The sequence below is a fragment of the Staurois parvus genome, unplaced genomic scaffold (genome assembly GCF_062004578.1).
Source record: "Staurois parvus isolate SC_StPar_1 unplaced genomic scaffold, SC_StPar_1.0 ptg000366l, whole genome shotgun sequence".
Classification (NCBI taxonomy): Eukaryota; Metazoa; Chordata; class Amphibia; order Anura; family Ranidae; genus Staurois; species Staurois parvus.
This window is the reverse complement of record NW_028318162.1, coordinates 773,949-791,878: the sequence shown is the minus strand read 5'-3', so window position 1 is coordinate 791,878 and position 17,930 is coordinate 773,949. Positions and strand designations below refer to the sequence as shown.

The window sequence follows — 17,930 nt, the reverse complement described above, 5'->3', positions numbered from 1 at the left end:
GCTCCTCTAAGTGTATCTGCAGAATAGAGGAACTCTGCACATACACTTTTTGCCGGCTTGCAATTATTCTTATTTTCATCCTACTTCTTCTTCATCTTCTTCTTCTTCTTCATCCTCTTCTTCTTCTTCTGAGGATGAGGATAAAGAAGAAGAAGAAGAAGAAGAAGTAGGATGAAAATAAGATTAATTCCAAACAGGCAAAAAGTGTATGTGCAGAGCTCCTCTAAGTGTATCTGCAGAATAGAGGAACTCTGCACATACACTTTTTGCCGGCTTGGAATTATTCTTATTTTCATCCTACTGCTTCTTCTTCTTCTTCATCCTCATCCTCATCCTCAGAAGATGAGGATGAGGATGAAGAAGAAGAAGAAGAAGAAGTAGGATGAAAAGAAGAATAATTCCAAGCCGGCAAAAAGTGTATGTGCAGAGTTCCTCTATTTCTGACAGTTCTCTCACAGCTTCTTCACATGTACAGCGGTTGAAACATCTGTATCCTAAATGGAAACTAATAGATACAAATTGTATCTATTAGTTTCCATTTAGGATACAGATGTTTCAACCGCTGTACATGTGAAGAAGCTGTGAGAGAACTGTCAGAAATAGAGGAACTCTGCACATACACTTTTTGCCGGCTTGGAATTATTCTTCTTTTCATCCTACTTCTTCTTCTTCTTCTTCATCCTCATCCTCATCCTCTTCTTCTGAGGATGAAGATGAAGAAGAAGAAGAAGTAGGATGAAAAGAAGAATAATTCCAAGCCGGCAAAAAGTGTATGTGCAGAGTTCCTCTATTTCTGACAGTTCTCTCACAGCTTCTTCACATGAACAGTGGTTGAAACATCTGTATCCTAAATGTAAACTAATAGATACAATGTTTCAACCGCTAAACATGTGTTCCTTCTGTCAGAGAACTGTCAGAAATAGCGGAGCTCACTGCAGGGACACTTTTGCCGGCTGATCGGGAAATGTTCGATTCGCGCACCCGAAGTAGGCAAAATTTCGGTTTCGCCGCGAATCGAATATTTCCTGAAATTCGACTCGAATTCCGGTTCGCCTGGTTCGATTCGCTCATCTCTAACTATAATATTTTTGAAATACACTAACAATTATTTTAGTTGGATAAACTAACTCTCCTATTTTATTTCTAATTTTCTCTTTAAAGTTTACTGATTTCTTTTTTCTAACCACCCTTGCAGAGTATTTTCCCAGTCTATTCCCCCATTGATATCTTTCTCTCTACACCATATTAAAGACCCTATTTATATCCTGTTCCATTAAGTTACTTTGCTCTTCTCTCTAAGATTATCTAATGTTGTACTTCAATTTCTGTTCTCTTTTTATGTGATTGTTCTAAAGCATACAATTCCTCTACTAGTATTTTTATCCTTTCCACTCTTTTTTTCAGCCCCTATGGCAATCAAAATACCCCTTATATATGCCTTATGTGCTTTCCATTCCTTGGCCACTGAGACTCCCTGTTTCATTTGGTGAAAAATATTGTTCTATTTCTTTTTTTATTCTCGCTTCCATCTCTCATATGTTTTACACTGCACCCCTCCTATTTTCAATCTCTATGTTCTATCATTATATAATCCAGTCTAGAATATGTCGCATGTACAGGGGAATAAAATGTATAGTCTCTTATTCCTAGATGTTTAATCCTCCACATTTCTACCAGTTGACAATGGTGCAATTTCTTTGTAATAGATCTTAGACATTTACCTCTGTCCCTTCGTACATGCAATGAAGTATCAAATTGGGGATCCATGCAAAAATTAAAATCCCCTGCCACAATCAGTTTCCCTCTCTTGAAATCCATTAGTTCCCTTAAGGTATCTTCTAAATAGGCTATTGGGTTCTTATTTGGACAATAGATATTTGCAAGTGTACATTCCATTTCATACAATTTCCCCCTCAAGAACAAAAACTGACCTTCTGGGTCCACACGCCTATCTTTTATAGTAAATCTTGCATTCTTTTGCCAGCCCTATAGCTACCCCTTTTGCCTGTTTTACTGGGGAATCAGCATAGTACCAAACTGGATAACTTCTTGATTGTAACATAATTCTTGAATCCTGAGATAAATGTGTTTCCTGTAGAAATACTATATCTATTGAGCGTTGATATATTTCCCTCATAATCTTATGTCTTTTACTGGAGTTTTCAATCCTTTAACATTATAGGTCATAAAATTAACTACATTCCTAACCCACCATCCCTTAATTTTTTCTCTTTTTCCATCTTTTCTCCTTCCATCAAATCCTCATAGAGGGAGATCTTAATATAATTAGCTTGAAACACCAGAGGACTCCAAGGTGGTCTGTTCTTCTCTACCCTCCCATCCCCAACCCCCCCACCCTCTATGCCCACCTCTCCCCTCCCATCCCCTTCCCCTTAAAAACCCATGGCCTATTCCCAGCCTTTGGATCTGGTGTGGATCAGGTCCTACCTTCGATCCCTGTCGTTGGGATGAGACTCTGTCCATGCACGCCTCCCCCCACCCCTTCACACTCTTTAAAGGGGTGTAGGTTCAGGAACAAGCTGCCTTCCCCCCCCCCCGCTCATCCACCACCCATGTCACCCCCCCACCATACGTTACATGGCTGTGGAGGAAAGCATTGGGATGGAAGCAAAGCGGCGAGGGGGAGAGAGAGAGAGAAAAAATAACCCACATCCCAGAAGCAGCTTTCAACTTAACTCTTACTAGTCCACCTATTCATTTTAGTTCTTATCTATAAGAGTCTCTTCCAAGTATTATCTTCTTCCACATCTCATAACTCTATTGCTGTTTCTTCTTTTAGAGTTTAGTTGCCATCTTTCTCCTTCCAGCTCCGTTTTCTCCTTGTTCACATCAGTCCATCCTGATATTTCAGGGATTTTTAGTTCCAATCTCTCGCAGAAGTCCTGGAGCTTCTCTGGGAACCTCAATCTAGGAGGACATCCATCCTTCCATCCCACTATACACACTGGGAAACCCCGGCTATATGTTCTTTTTCCGCATCTACTCCAGCAGTGGTCTCAGGACTCTTCTTCTTGATAATGTTTCAGGTGCTATATCCACATAAATCTGCAAGTTGCTCCTTCATATTTTATTGTAGGGATCCCTCTCATTTTCTCCCAGATCTTTGTTTGGTCTTCATAATAGTGAAATCACACATCCCTTGGCATTTCCATTGACACCCCTTGAGGTCTTTTTATCCTATGTTCTTTTTCAACTACTCTGTTATAAATCTATCCATTATTGGGTTAAGCACCTTATTCATTAAATCTCTTAAGTCCTCTCCCTGGGCCATTTCAGGAAGCTCCCGGATCCTCAAAAATTTCCTTCTATTTCTGTTCTCCTGGTCTTCTAGCTTATATAACAGTTTAATTTGTTCACGTCGCATTTCTTCCATTTGTCCATTCAACTCTATTATTGCTTGAGCATGTTTGTCCAGTTTTTCTTCAGTTTCTTCCACTCGGGCCAGAACTTGTCCCAGATCTTTATGTATTATTGCATAATATTCTTTAACGAAAGTTCTAGTTTCGCGAACATGTCTGCCATTTCCATTTTGGTGGGCATTTGTGAGCATGCTCCTTGTTCTTCCATATTTCTTATATCTTCACCCTCCACATTAGGGGTCTCTGTACCTTGACTTAATTCAGTTGTTGCCAATGACAGTCTGGACTGATCTCCACTGTTGGTCCTCAATTCTAGTCTGCTATTGACCCCCCATTGTCTCTCCGGCGTATGACCCCCTGGATTATTCTCCTGCAGGGGTATATATTTTTTTTATTGCACTTGTTTTAGGGGTCTTCACCCCTCCTTTTACTGATCTGCTCTTCATCTCTCTTTTTTCTCTTTGGCAATTTTAGTTTTTACTCTCTCTCTCTATTTAAAAGTGGATAAAGATTATACTTATGTATATGCAAATACCGGAAGTTTCTGTCCTCTTCCCCTCAATATTACCCCCTCAAAGTCCTGCTTGTATCCCTTTCGTTTCACCAATTTATCCACTTTCTTCTCCTTAATGTTCCTTTTTAAACCCACTTGGTGACCCCCTGTCCCCTAACGTGCAGTTCCTTTACAAGCCGCCTCTTCCGTCACTTTGCTTCTCTAATTTACAAACAATATCAACTTGATAATTGGCTCTGGGCACTCACCGCTTGATAGTCCAACCAGAAGCTGTCGTGACGGCACTCTGCTCTTCTACCGTACTTTGTAATCCAGCAGTGGGATCATTCAGGGTTATTCAGGGGCATCACCCTTTGGGATCCTCTCTCCTTTCACTCGGCCGAGCGCCTAGGACTCTATGCAGCTTGTCTCACAAAACTTTTCGCCGCGTCCCTCAGCATCCTCCACTCGGCCGCCTCCACTCCACTCCACCACCGCTCCACTCCGCCCAATCCCCTCCACCACCGTGCCCTCAGTGATCCAAGAGGGGGCCAACGGAGTAATGGAACAAGGACCCAAAGACCAGCATTAGAGGTATGTCCAACCTTTCTACTTCATCCCAGTGGGTTTTCACGGAGCTCTTACAGCGTGCTCCATGCCGGCACCATGTTCAGGCCCCTCTCCCAATTGCTAGTCTCCTGCTCCTTAATAACCAGCTAAAGTCACAGAAAGCATAAAACGTAAAATGCTTAAAAGATGCAAAAAACAATGCATCAAAACCGAGTGTGAAAAAAACCCAAAATGCAGCCAGAAAATGCATCAAACACAATCTGCATAGATGTGAACCTAACCTTATAGGAGACTAGCATAATCCACCTTTACAACTATGTACCTGGATATTTACATCCAAAGTGTTTTTCTTGAATTTAAAAAATTCATCAACCCCAAGTAAAAGTGAGTTAGACCTGACACATTCACACTCACCTCCACGTTCCCAATTCTCAAAATCTAAATTTTTTTTATTCAACCACTTTATTATTGGGCACTTTCACTCCCTTCCTGCCCAGGCCAATTTTCACTCTCACACATTGTATGGTCACGCAACACAGTACCCATATGAAATGTTTATAATTTTTTTTTAGACAGATAGAACTTTCTTTTGGTGGCATGCAATCACCACTGTTTTTTTTCTTGGCTAAACAAATGAAAATAGACTGAAAATTAAAAAAAAAAAAAGTTTTTCTTAGTTTCTGTTATATAGTTTTGCAAATAAGTAATTTTTCTTTGCTCTGATTAGGCTGCACTGATAGGCTGCACTGATATGCGGCACTGATCGGTATTGATAGGTGGCACTATTGAGCACTGATAGGCAGCATTAATGGCCACTGATAGGCACTGATAGGCAGCATTGATTTGCACTGATGGGGCTGCACTGATAATCAGAGCACTGATTATCAGTGTAAATGTCCCCTGTCACACTTGCCAGTTACCGGCTCCCCTCTCCTCATGCTGTGACAGCGTGTGAGGAAAGGAATGCGATAACAAGCAAGTTAGTTTACATGTGTTCAGCTGTGATTGGAGCTGATTACATGGTAAAGGACTGCTGTGATTGGCCCCTTACTGCGATTGCTGTGTCTGAAGGACACAGCAATCACAGAGTACACCCTATGCATGCCCCAGGGGGCTTGCAGGCGCATGGCTCTGAGAGGATGTCCATGGAGGCCCTCCCAGAACAACAGAGCCATGCTGTAGCTGTCTTTGAGCTATAGCGCATGTCTGTAGTGGTTAAGCTGTCCATGCACTCTAGGATTTCTCTCGTTCAGCCCCACCAATCTTAAATAAAATTGAGGGAGGAATCTCCCTGCTATTGTGGTCTGAAAGCCAGCACTATGGCACTACACCTGGATAGTACCTGTATATGATTGGATGCAGCTGCTCTTTTGTCAATATTTTCCTTCCCAAATACTTTCATTTTCAGATTAAAGGATATTAAATGGGGGGATGCTGACAGGGCCACTCACAGCTCACATTTCAGCTGGTTCATCATGAACCGATCAAAACTCAATCATTGAATCGTCAGCTTAAGTGACCTATGAAATTTGGACCTTCCAAATAAATAAAATATGTAAATATGTAGGTAAAAAAGCATTACTGTTCACATTTTTTCATAAAGCTGATGTAGCCCCCTCTACAACAACATTTCTTTGAACAGTACCCCTGCAATCTGTGTGGAAGCAGTGGTCTCTCTGAAAGGTTAGACATGCCCTCTGCTGAATCTCCCTACTGATTGGAGAGTTAAGCCCAGAGGCATAGCTAGGGAGGGCAGGGGGGTACATATGTACCCAGGCGCCAAGGTACAGGGGTGCCAAAATGAGGCTTACAACCAGGGGCAGATTTTCCGCAAGGCAAACAAGGCATTTGCCTAGGGCGGCACTTTTTAGGGGACACTTAGTGAAGGGGTGGGCAGCGGGCTGCTGTGTCTTACCTGGCTCCGTGTCCCAGTCCCGCGACGATCTAGTCCAGGAGGTGCTACTGGAGGAGGGGTAGAGAGGTCCGCAGGTTTGGTGTCTTCTTTTCCCTGGACGCGATATGTGGGTGGGATGACATGCAGCCCCTGTCATCTGGCCACACCCTCGGGATCGCTGGACAGTCTATGGCAGCTTGTACCTCCCTCTGCAAGCTCCGCCTCCTCACCGGTGATTGGGCGCCAGAACTGTAGCTCAGGAAAGGCACACAGGTGGCCAATCACCTGTGAGGAGGCGGAGCTTGGAGAGGAGGAGCCAAGCGCGAAGATCGAGTGAGGGAGCAGCCGGAGCAAGTGAAGAAGACAGCTGACCGGTAAGTGTGCTGTGCAGATGGTGCTGCTGCAACCAGGTATGCTGGCTGTGGATAGGAGAGGGAAGGAGCCTAGGCTGGAGCAGGGGCCAGCAAGGTAAGTGTCATTAGTGTCAGTGGGAGGAATAGTGCCCCATCATTGGTGTCATGTGATTAAACGGGGAGGGGGGCTGGGGCGCCAATTTTATAGTTCGTCCCCGGGCGCAAAATATCCTAGCTACACCTCTGGTTAAGCCAGCCATACATGGATTGAAATTTGGTCAGTTTAGAAGGGATCAGCCAAATTCTGATCCATGTATGGGTAGGGTGGTAGTACAGAAGTTGATCCACCAATTGATTTCTGTACAACTGCCCTGTCAGATTTTTTCCACTCAATCAGCACTGCTGGCTATAGGCAGCAGCACTGATCAGTATATTCTGACAGAGGGGAAGTCTCCCTGTTGTCAGAATACAAAGGCACAGAAGGAAGATTCCCCATCCACATCAAGTGTGTGGATGGGGAAATTGAGTCTTTTTTTTCATTCAACCTGCTAGTTGAGCAAAAAAAACATTAATAATCTACAGGCTGATTTAAAGTTCCGGTGCACAGGGGATGCATCAGAAAAGCTAGCAGTAGTAATGTGAATAATACCTGCAGCATGAATGTAAGAAAATGAGCAACATCAAGACCCCTTAGAGGAAAATAACAATGTGCTTAATATTCTGCATTTCAGAATAATGTTCTTCAGGAAGGACTCCAGATAAATATAAACGTCTTAATCAGACCACTCATTAAAAAAAAGAACTTTTAAAATGTCTTATATGAAATCACCCTTAAAGTGATACTAAACCCAAGACCTCATCAGAAGTTAGAGCAGTCTTGTGACTTCAGCGGAGCACTAGTTAAAGCTTGTAGGAAGAGTTTTCTTTATGCTCTAGGATGACTTGAAACTCCTGACCCTCTGTCTGAACAGTGCTGATTGGCCCTGTGCTGAACACAGAAAAAAAAAAACCTTTCTAGCAATACACACCAAACTGAGCATGTGCATGTGACTATGGATTCAGTCTGTATCAGGTGGTCATTTCAACAAGAGGAGGGCAGAAAAGAATGGATCAAACAGCCTTTTTACACAATACAGAAGATTAACCCCTTAGGTTCCACAGTGACTTTTGTCTTTTTTCAGCCAGACTAACTATGGAACTATGAGTATAACAAGCATGCTTTACTGCATATACAGACTGATTTTACTGTTGTGGGTTTGGTAACACTTTAAAGTATATCTAAACCCTTGCCTTTTAAAACAACCCATTCAGGTATACACTGTATTGCCAAAGGTATTGGGATGCCTGCCTTTACATTCACATGAACTTTAATGGCATCCCTGTCTTAGTCCATAGGGTTCAGTAATGAGTTGGCCCACCCTTAGCAGCTATAACAGCTTCAACTCTTCTGGGAAGGCTGTCCACAAGGTTTAGGAGTGTGTCTATGGGAATGTTTTACCATTCTTCCAGAAGCGCATTTTCAGGCACTGATGTCGGACAAGAAGGCTAAGGAGCCAAGCCCAACCCGCGATAAACATCCTTACACCATACTGCCTCCTCCACCAAACTTTACACTTGGCACAATGCAGTCAGGCAAGTACCATTCTCCTGGCAACCGCCAAACCCAGACACGTCAATCAGATTGCCAGACAGAGAAGTGTGATTTGTCACTCCAGAGAACATATCTCCACTCCTCTAGAGTTCTTTACACCACTGAATCTGACGCTTTGCATTGAACTTGATGATGTAAGTCTTGGATGCAGCAGCTCAGCCATGGAAACCCATTCCATGAAGCTCTCTACGCACTGTTGTTGTGCTAATCTGAAATCTGAAGGCCACATAAAGTTTGGAGGTCTGTAACTATTGACTCTGCAGACAGTTGGTGACTTCTGCGCACTGTGGCGCTCCTGTGTCCATGGAATGGAGGTGATTGGTGGAGATGGAGAAACAGCAGTACACTGATCTCCCCAGTGGATGGCTGTGCGGGAAGGGGGGGGGGTCCAACACAGACAGGAAACTGATTATGCTGAGATGGATGTTCTTTCATGCCATGGTCAGTTTGAAATAGGAAAGCAGGGGGACTGGCAGGAACACCACGGATTTCACACACAGGAAGCAATACACAGAGAACAGGATACTTTTTCATACAAGTACATGGTAGAGCAGGCACATATCAGGAATATGAAATGTCCTGATAACATGTTCTTTAAATATCCTTTTAGAAATCCCATTATCATCCCCTACACACAGATGGAATGGAAAGAATTCAGCTGTGGTGATTGGCATAAATCAGATTTGTTGTCTCTCTCTTGCCTACAGCTCTGGTAGTGTCCTATTACATCCACTGATGATGGGAGAAAAACAAAAGCACACAAAGGTCAGGCAGCGTTCAGACATTGTGTCAGTCAGACCCAGTACAACTTCCTTGTAACCAGATTTTCTTTTCTGAATGGAGTGTTCAAAGCAACCAGAATCATTTTATGTATTTAACTAAAATTATTAAGTTACATTTTAACAGCAGATATGAAACAATAATAAGATATATTTTCCAGAAATACCTGTCAATGGAAAAAGACCTGCCTTCCTTCTCTCACACCTTGTTGCAAGATATTCAGGATCGGGGAAGAGAAGCTGTGATTGGACTCTGGGAATGTCTCTATCAGCTAAAGGAAAATTATCCTCATCCTAATTTATTGTCTGTTCTGGATGAGATCAGACAGAGAGGTAACAGAACTTTGTGTTTTCAGTCAACATTGGGATAAAATAATTATTGACACCAATTACACCAAGCGTAACTCTATTGTCATTGATAAACACAGTGCACATCTGCAACATTCCTTTCCGCTTGTTCTTCTCTCCACCATCATTGTTCCCTTCTCCACCATCGTTGTTCTCCTCTCCATCATCATTGTTCCCCTCTTCACCATCGTTGTTCTCCTCTCCACCATCATTGTTCTCCTCTCCATCATCATTGTTCTCCTCTCCATCATCATCATTCTCCTCTCCATCATCATCGTTCTCCTCTCCATCATCATTGTTCCCCTCTCCACCACCTTTGTTCTCCTCTCCTCCATCATTGTTCCCCTCTCCACCATCATTTGTTCTCATCTCCACCGTCATTGTTCCCCTCTCCACCATCATTTGTTCTCATCTCCACCATCATTGTTCTCCCCCTCCACCATCATTGTTCTCTCTTTTCCTCTTTCCTTGTTTCCATTTCCATGCAAACCTCAGTCATTTTGGATTGTGTCTTTTTTAATATGATAGGATTTCTAGTAATGTATTTTTTCATGGAATGTAAACCATATGACCACATTACTCCTCCATGTTTCTCTGGAACAGCATGCTCGGTTTCCAAACTACAAAAATGTTTCACCCTGAAAACTGATATTAGGTTACATGGAAACAACTTTATATTTTAGAAAATCCTACTTTACTGGAATGTACTATTGGAAATGTTATTAGTACAAAAATATTGTGCAACAAAGTTTGTTTCCTTTTCACAGGCATGCACAATTTTAAAGACTAAGTTCACCTTTTCCAGAAAATAGCCTATGCAGTCATGGGGTCCCGATAGTTATAGATAGTGTGCAGGTTTATAAAATGTTCATGTTGCTAGGGTGTGAAAAATAGAAGCTCAATCCCAGCATTGCAGGAGCAAAATCAGCAGTTTTTGCATCCTAGCAACAAGCCAGGACATGGGGGTTGCTAACTGAGATTTCTTTAGCCAGATTTCTGGAGGGACCCAAACAACCTACAGGTATGATAATATTAATGACCATTCTACAAAGCTGCACAGTTTTGGTTTAGGTGGCCACAAAAGCATATACTATTGTCTGGAAAAGATCAACTTAACCTTTAAAGCTGATCTCCAGCTTCACTTCACCTTTAATCAGTTCATTTGGGCCAAGCTGACCCAATCAAACTATTTCCTACACTAACAGATGCACCTGCTGAAGCATGGTATATACTATATGTAACCTCAGCTACATACAGTATATAGCACTTTGTTCTGTCTATGAGATACCAACATCCTATTTCACACCCAAAACAAAACTGAGTCAGACTGATTGCCGAGTGGTGGTCAGATAATCAAAAGCAGCTTTGTATTTTCTGATGAAATACAAAGATTCCTCTGACTGGCTGAAGTGGAAAGGTGGGTGGTTGATGACATGATTTTGAATGAGATTTTTGTGCCCAATGGCTAGAACAAAGTGCTGTATACAGTTTGTACAGTGTGCCCATCAGGGGCACCTGCAAGTGTAGGCAAAGCTGGCCCTACCGCATAAGGACCAAGCCTTTTTCTGGCACTCTGTATTTTTGCTATAAAATTACTAAGAACCCCCAAAACATTAGATATACAATTCTTTTAGCAGAGACCCTAGAAAATAAAATGGCGATTGTTGCAATTTTTTTATGTCACACAGCATTTGTGCAGCGTTTTTTTAAACGCACCTTTTTTTCAAAAAAATACACTTTAATGAATTTTAATGCAAAAAACCACAATATATAAGCCATTTTTCTGTAACATATAAACGATTATGTTATGGAGAGTAAATAGATACCTTACATTTCACACTCAAACTTCAAACTGCCCACACTCGTGGAATGTATACAACCTGCGATACCTAAAAATCTCCATAGGCGACATTTGTATGCACTACTTTTATATGCTTTCATTGGGATAGGGACGAATTGTAATATGTAAACATATTGTAATGGAAATAAGGGATGATAGGTCCTCTTTATGGAGAGATCTGGGGTCTATAAAACCCCAAATCTCTCCTCTATCTTTGGAAGCAAAAATTAAAAGAAAAAAAATTGATCTTTTCCTAGAACAACATTTTTTTACTTCCACCCTAGACCGGAAGTGACACCATGACATTGCTCTGGTCCTCCTATATCATAAAGGTAATCAGAGAAGATTTGGTCTCTGTTCACCTCTATGGCCAGCTGTGCAAACAGTCAGATTGTTTCCTGAGCTCGCTGGTAAGAATGGTAAGCCCAAGAAACACTGGCGAGCTACAGGAGGGGGGGACAGCCCTCCTGCTGCTTCTGAAAGTGATCCGGCAGCTAACTAGCCACTCATACTGTTTTCATGAGAAAGAGAATTGCCAGCTGAAAAAAATACCGGGGTTATGACTGATAGCTTCAGCCATAACCCTGGTAAACCACTTCAAAGCCGCAATGTATATATAGTATACAGTATGTATTGCAGTCGTGAAGTGGTTAAAAGTGAAAGTAAAACTGGAGAACAGCTTTCAGGCTTGACCTATTGAGTACCACATCACAACCTTTATATTTATTTTAAAAAAATGAGCAATATATTGTGTTTGTGTTCACTAAAATTACATTTTTACTGAAAATACTGTATGTGTTTGATAAACTGTTGTGTTAATATCATGTGGCATACAAAAATTAATCTACCAACATTTTTGCCAGGGTTTCTGCTTTCAGAAGATATACAGCTTTTGATTCAATTGTCCAGTTACTTTTGGTCCTTTGAAAAAGGGGGGATGGCTACTCTTAAGAGCTGTAATTCCCTTCCTCCAATTTGGATGTACATACCCTCAATTTAAACTTGAGAGTGTGCACTTTCAGCCCATATCCATTATATAACTATGGCTTGAATATGTTTTGGTAAATACCTGAGAAAAACTAAAATTGTGCCTGTGTCCAAATACTTATGAACCTAACTGTATAATGTATGAGGATTTTAACTAATCTTCAGGTCTAAAATGTACATTTTAAAGCTATATTAAAGACAAGTTTAACCTCCCAGCAGTCTGATTATGTCAGTATTTCTGTGCTCAAAGCGGTACCTTTTTTTGCATGGAAATATTTCGTATTTTTATTGTAGGCCTGTAATTTATAGGAATAACTCACTGAAATCTGTCATTTACAAGAGTCTAGTAAATATCCCGGGTATGATAAAATTTGAAACACAAAATCATAAATTATAATTTAATAAATAATCACAAAAAATAATAATATAATAATAATACATTTAATTCAATAATGTAATCAAACCAAAAACACTGAAATTTGAAATATAGCGCCAAGTTCACACATCACTGAGCAAAGTCGCAAAATCATTTTCAGTGTCTGATGATGAATTTCTCCACGAATCATTATCACTCAATTCTGCAAGTTCTAATTTACCATTGCTCTTCTCTGGCTGGTCTAAAATCACTTTTGACCTAAAGGGATGCTTTTTGGAGGCCATGGACATTTCTCAGTTTCCAGGCAGACAGAACAGTAAAAATGCAGGCAGGGCACAGGACAAAGCACTATGCGAAATGCTTTGATACAGTAATGTTATACTGTGTGATTTTAGTGTATTTAGTGAATGTCACTTTTTGACATTTTTAAATTTCCTGCCGTTCCGTCCCCGTACGTCCCGACGTCGCAGGGAAGGGAACCCAGAAGACAGATGCCAGCATCGGCCGGAGGAGATGGACGGGGATGCTGCAGGGGGGACATCGCGGGAGCGAAGGACAAGGTAAGTGCAGAAGGGATCCTGGAGCAACGCTGCAAGGTATTCCAGAGTGTAGCTCGGGGTTACCGCTTGTGGTGCTTAAACTTTACCCCGAGCTACACTTGGGAATACCTCCAGGGAGGTCAAAGAAAAAAAACAAACATGTTCTACTGACCTGCTCTATGCAATGGGTTTGCACAGAGCAGCCCCGATCCTCCTCTTCTTGGGTCCCCATTGGCGCTCCTGGCCCCACCCTCCTGCTGAATGCCCCCATAACAAACAGCTTGCTTTGGGGCTCCTAAGCTGCTGCTCTGTGTGTCCATTCACACATGGAGCTGCTGCTTGGCCTTGCTCCCTCTGTCTCCTCATTGGATCACTTGCAGTGATTGACAGCAGTGAGAGCCAATGGCTCCTGCTGCTGTCTCAGCCAATGAGGAGGAAGAGTCCTGGGATAACCAAGGCTTTCGTGCACATCCATGCATCGTGATGGGGCTCAGGTAAGTATTAGTGGGTCTGGGGGAATGCTGCACACAGAAAGTTTTTTTTACCTTCAGGCAAACTGCATGGTAAAAAGCTTTAAAGTGATTGTAAAGGCTTATTTTTTTTAAATATTAAACATACTTACCTGTTGTGTGCAGTGGTTTTGCACAGAGCAGCCTAGATCCTCCTGGCCCTTCCCTCCTGTCGTTTGCCCCCACAGCAAGCAGCTTGCTATGGAGGTACTTGACCATGCACACTCCCCAGCCGCTGCTGTGTGTGTCCATCCACACACGGAGCTGTGGCTAGGCCAAGACCCTCTCTTCTCATTGGCTCACTGGCTCACCCAATGAGGAGAGGGAGTCCCGGGATAGCTGGGACTCCAGTGCACATCCATGGATCGAGAGGGGGCTTAGGTAAGTATTGGGGGGGCTGCTGCACAGAGAAAGTGTTTTACCTTCATGCATAGAATGCATGAAGGTAAAAAACCTTGAGCCTTTACAACCACTTTAAGCCTTTAGAACCACCTTAACAGTTGTGACAGTAGAAGGGTTAATACACTTCTCTCTATTAATTAATACTCTTTCTCTCTATAGGTGAGGGTCTGGTGGACCAGATTCTGCTGGATGAATTTGGACACTCACTGACTCCGGAGCTGAGAGGTAAATAAAACCCGTAGTGTATCTATCATATAACTCACTTTGTGTAAGGTATAGAGATGGTTATGGAATATTTACACTTCATTTTTACCATCTACTCCACTGAGGTATTCTGGATCTAACAAATTATTAATGACTATATAGCTGCACCAATTACACCAGATCCTGGGGTCTGTCTACTGGTTATACCAGGATCGGAGTTCTTGAACATTGAGTTTTATTCCAAGTCCAAAGCTCATTGCAGGAAATGGATCTGTAAAACTGGATCTCACCATGCTCTTACAGCATAGCGTCTGACAAACTTAGCCACCTGGGTTCAATTCAAATGGTTTTTCCGGGGTTATGGCTGCAGCTGTCATCCATAAACCCCATATTGCTTTTTAGAGCTGGCAGTGCTCTACAAAGTAAAAGCAATTCTAGCAGCTAATTAGCTACTGGATTGCTTTTACAGGCGGTGGAAGGGGCTTCCCCGCTCCTGGCTCCCTCTGGTGCCTCTCCAGGCTCTCCCATCACAGCCTCTGACTGGTGGTTGAGCCGGCTTACAATAGAGGTGACCGGAGACTGGGTCATCTCTGTCACCTCTATTGTCTATGAAACCGGAAGGGGCGAGCATTTTCATCCTTTCCGGTTAGAACAGATGTAAACACTGCTATTTTTTTTTTTTAAAGTGTGAAATCAATATATATATTTTTTTTATCCCATGCTTTCAAAGGTAGAGGAGAGATCTGAGGTCTTATAGATCCATGATGTCTCCATAAAGAGGATCTTTCATGCTTTATTTCTATCAGAAAGGATGTTTACATGTCTTGTGATAGGATTAAAAGTGATCAGTGTAAAAAGGGGACAGTGTAAGACTAAAAAAAATGTAATGAAATAAATAAGTAAACATTTAAAGTGCACCATCCCCTCTTGCTTGTGCACTGAGGTGAACATATGAGCACAAGTTGTGCATGCATGTGTAACACCCTGTTATAATGCATGTTGCAGGATATTAATAGAAACACAAGATGGCAGTGTCCCATAATTCAGTGGCATTCACACTCTATAAAACTGCCCCATGGACCTTGTATGCTGATCCACAGGACTTTGTTGAGGAGCAGTGTGCCAGAGGACTGAATTTCCCAGAATATATAGTTAACACGTGTTGTGACCTAGTTTCCCCCGGCCACTACTTTTATACAGATTTGCAGCACAGTCCAATCTTCAGAGTTGACCACAGTGCATGCCTTCTGCAGGCCAAATCACATCAGTGCTCCCTTAACCATTAGCCTACCCTCTTATAGGAACCTTCCTGCCCAAATTTTGAAACTTTCTCAGTGCATTAAAGGGACCCCACCCAAGCCATGTGCCACCTAAAGGGACAGTGTCACGATCGCAAGATCGCCTACATGCTACAATCCCACGATCGCGACGTCCAATATGTCATGATTGTGGCGTCAGACCCTATACCTTCTCACCAAACTCGTGACTGAAGGACTAGCCAATCTAAAACCAGGATGTGACGTGCGTAACAATGCCACACCCAGCTGCACCCTGCACAACTATTTTCCAGCTAATGTATACCGATCGATGTGCCAGCAGCTTCAATCGATTGTTACTGGGTCAGGTTAATTACACAACCCTTCAAACTGCCACCACCTCCTTTTTGATCAGAGAAAGAGGAAACTCAGTGTTCAGCTATAACGCTATAATGGTTGATATAATCGTCTGTATAAAATGGTCCGCAGGCCGGTTATACAGAGGTTCAAACAAACACAGTAGCATTCTCTTTAGAGGCAGGGATTCGTAAATTGCAATACAGAGCTATAGAAACAGTTCAACACTTTCAGAAAGAAAGATTTATTACTAAAAGGTCAAACGGGTGCAATAAAAATATTTACAGAAGCAAGATGAAACTAAGATATATATATACATATACAAAGAATAACAGCACAGCAAAGAGATAACAGAGAGATTAAAGGGTTAAGATACTTGCCATTAAGCCTTGGATGTAAGCAGACCAAGTTTTAGAGCAGAAGGGTGCTTTGATCTCCCTATGTTACGATGGTCAATGGGAGAATTCTTCAACTCACTACCCTTAGGCTTGACAGCCTGTTTTAAAGTTTCCCAGCAGGGGGTGGCTCTGAAGTAAAGGACCAATCCCCTGTTTAGGGAGGAATCATCAGGCAGAGCCCTAAACTGGAGCCAACATCTTTCATAACTCATATTCTGGTCCATAACTTTCCATCTGCACAAGCGGTAGTCCGCCCGCGGGTATATTATTATGCAGACAAGTCTGAGGATTATTTAGATATGAATTATGAAATTATATACTGCACGGTTCACGAGTTCTATGTTTCGGCTTCCCTGATGGTCTGAGACAAAGCGAGTGACCCATCGAACTGTTCGCCTGCTCATTGGCCATCTGACGAGGTGTCCGGTTTTTACGTAAGTCTCTCATATTCCAAGATATGAGACATAGGGGAAAAATGGATTTGAGAAGTGTTTATCTGATTTTGTCACCTATGCTGAGCTAGGTTTTTTTTTTTTTTTTAAATTTAAATATTTATTAGTTTTTCATATTATTACAAAAATTCCATAAGAAGAGACACAATACATATAAATAATCAATACATTTCTACTTTACCCCCTTCTAATTACCTCTTTTCTTTCCCTCCCCTCCCAACCCACTTCTACCCCCCTTCCCCCTCCCTCCCCTCTGCAAGATCTCCAATCTCTCAAGACCCAATAACTTTAAATAACTTCCTAGTTTAAAATTTTAAAATTTTCTATATTTCTCTTTCAATCCTGATTTTTCCCATTTTTCCCATCGCGAATACTATATTTCCAACCTGTCTTCCTGCATATAGTAAGATTTTTCCATTCTACTAATCTGGTTTACCCTATTGATCCAATCCTCCTCCATCGGCACCTCTGTCTTCCGCCAAAACTTGGGTATCAACCCTTTTGCAGCACTTAAGTAGTACCATACGCCTGATTCTTTATATTTATTTACTGTTGTCTCAACATTATGTAGGAGACACATGGTTGGGTCTAACCCTATGTCATTTCCAGTTATTATTTCTATTAATTTAACTATTGTCTTCCAGAAAACCTGAATTTTTGGACATTGCCACCATATATGAAACACCGTGCCCTCCTCCCCACATCCTCTCCAATACATTTTTGAATTCTCCCCACTCATCTTGTGCTCAGTGCTCGGTGTAATATGCCATCGTGTCAGACATTTATAGTTAATCTCAACGTCTCTCATACTAACACTCTCATGTACCAGTCTAAATATCTTATTCTGTTGATCCTCATCTATCGCTATCTCCATATCTCTTTCCCAGTTTGTTATAAAAATTAACTTTGTGTCTGTGTCTAATTCTGTGAGTATTCTATAAATTTTTGTAACACCGTGTTTCCCATCTCTACGTGTTTCTAATAGCCTTTCAAACATATTCCACTCCTTTTTTAATCTCAAGGGTTTTGGGAGATTTCCAATGAAACATTTTAATTGATGATATTTCTACTCATCTATTCTAGTAAACATATCTCCCCCCCTCTCTTTTAATTCTTTAAATGTTCTCAATTTCCCCTCTACC

General features: G+C 41.8%; 1 protein-coding gene across 1 annotated transcript in view; it reads left to right on the top strand.

The window, feature by feature from the left end:
• The window catches only part of LOC149456245 (NACHT, LRR and PYD domains-containing protein 3-like), a 134,451-nt gene that overhangs the window by 57,669 nt on the left and 58,852 nt on the right, over nucleotides 1-17,930 (top strand). The window contains exons 4-5 of the mRNA XM_089685289.1: nucleotides 9,282-9,453; nucleotides 14,281-14,346. Of these exons, the coding sequence (XP_089541415.1) occupies nucleotides 9,282-9,453; nucleotides 14,281-14,346 (238 nt within the window). The remainder of the gene's footprint in view (nucleotides 1-9,281; nucleotides 9,454-14,280; nucleotides 14,347-17,930) is intronic.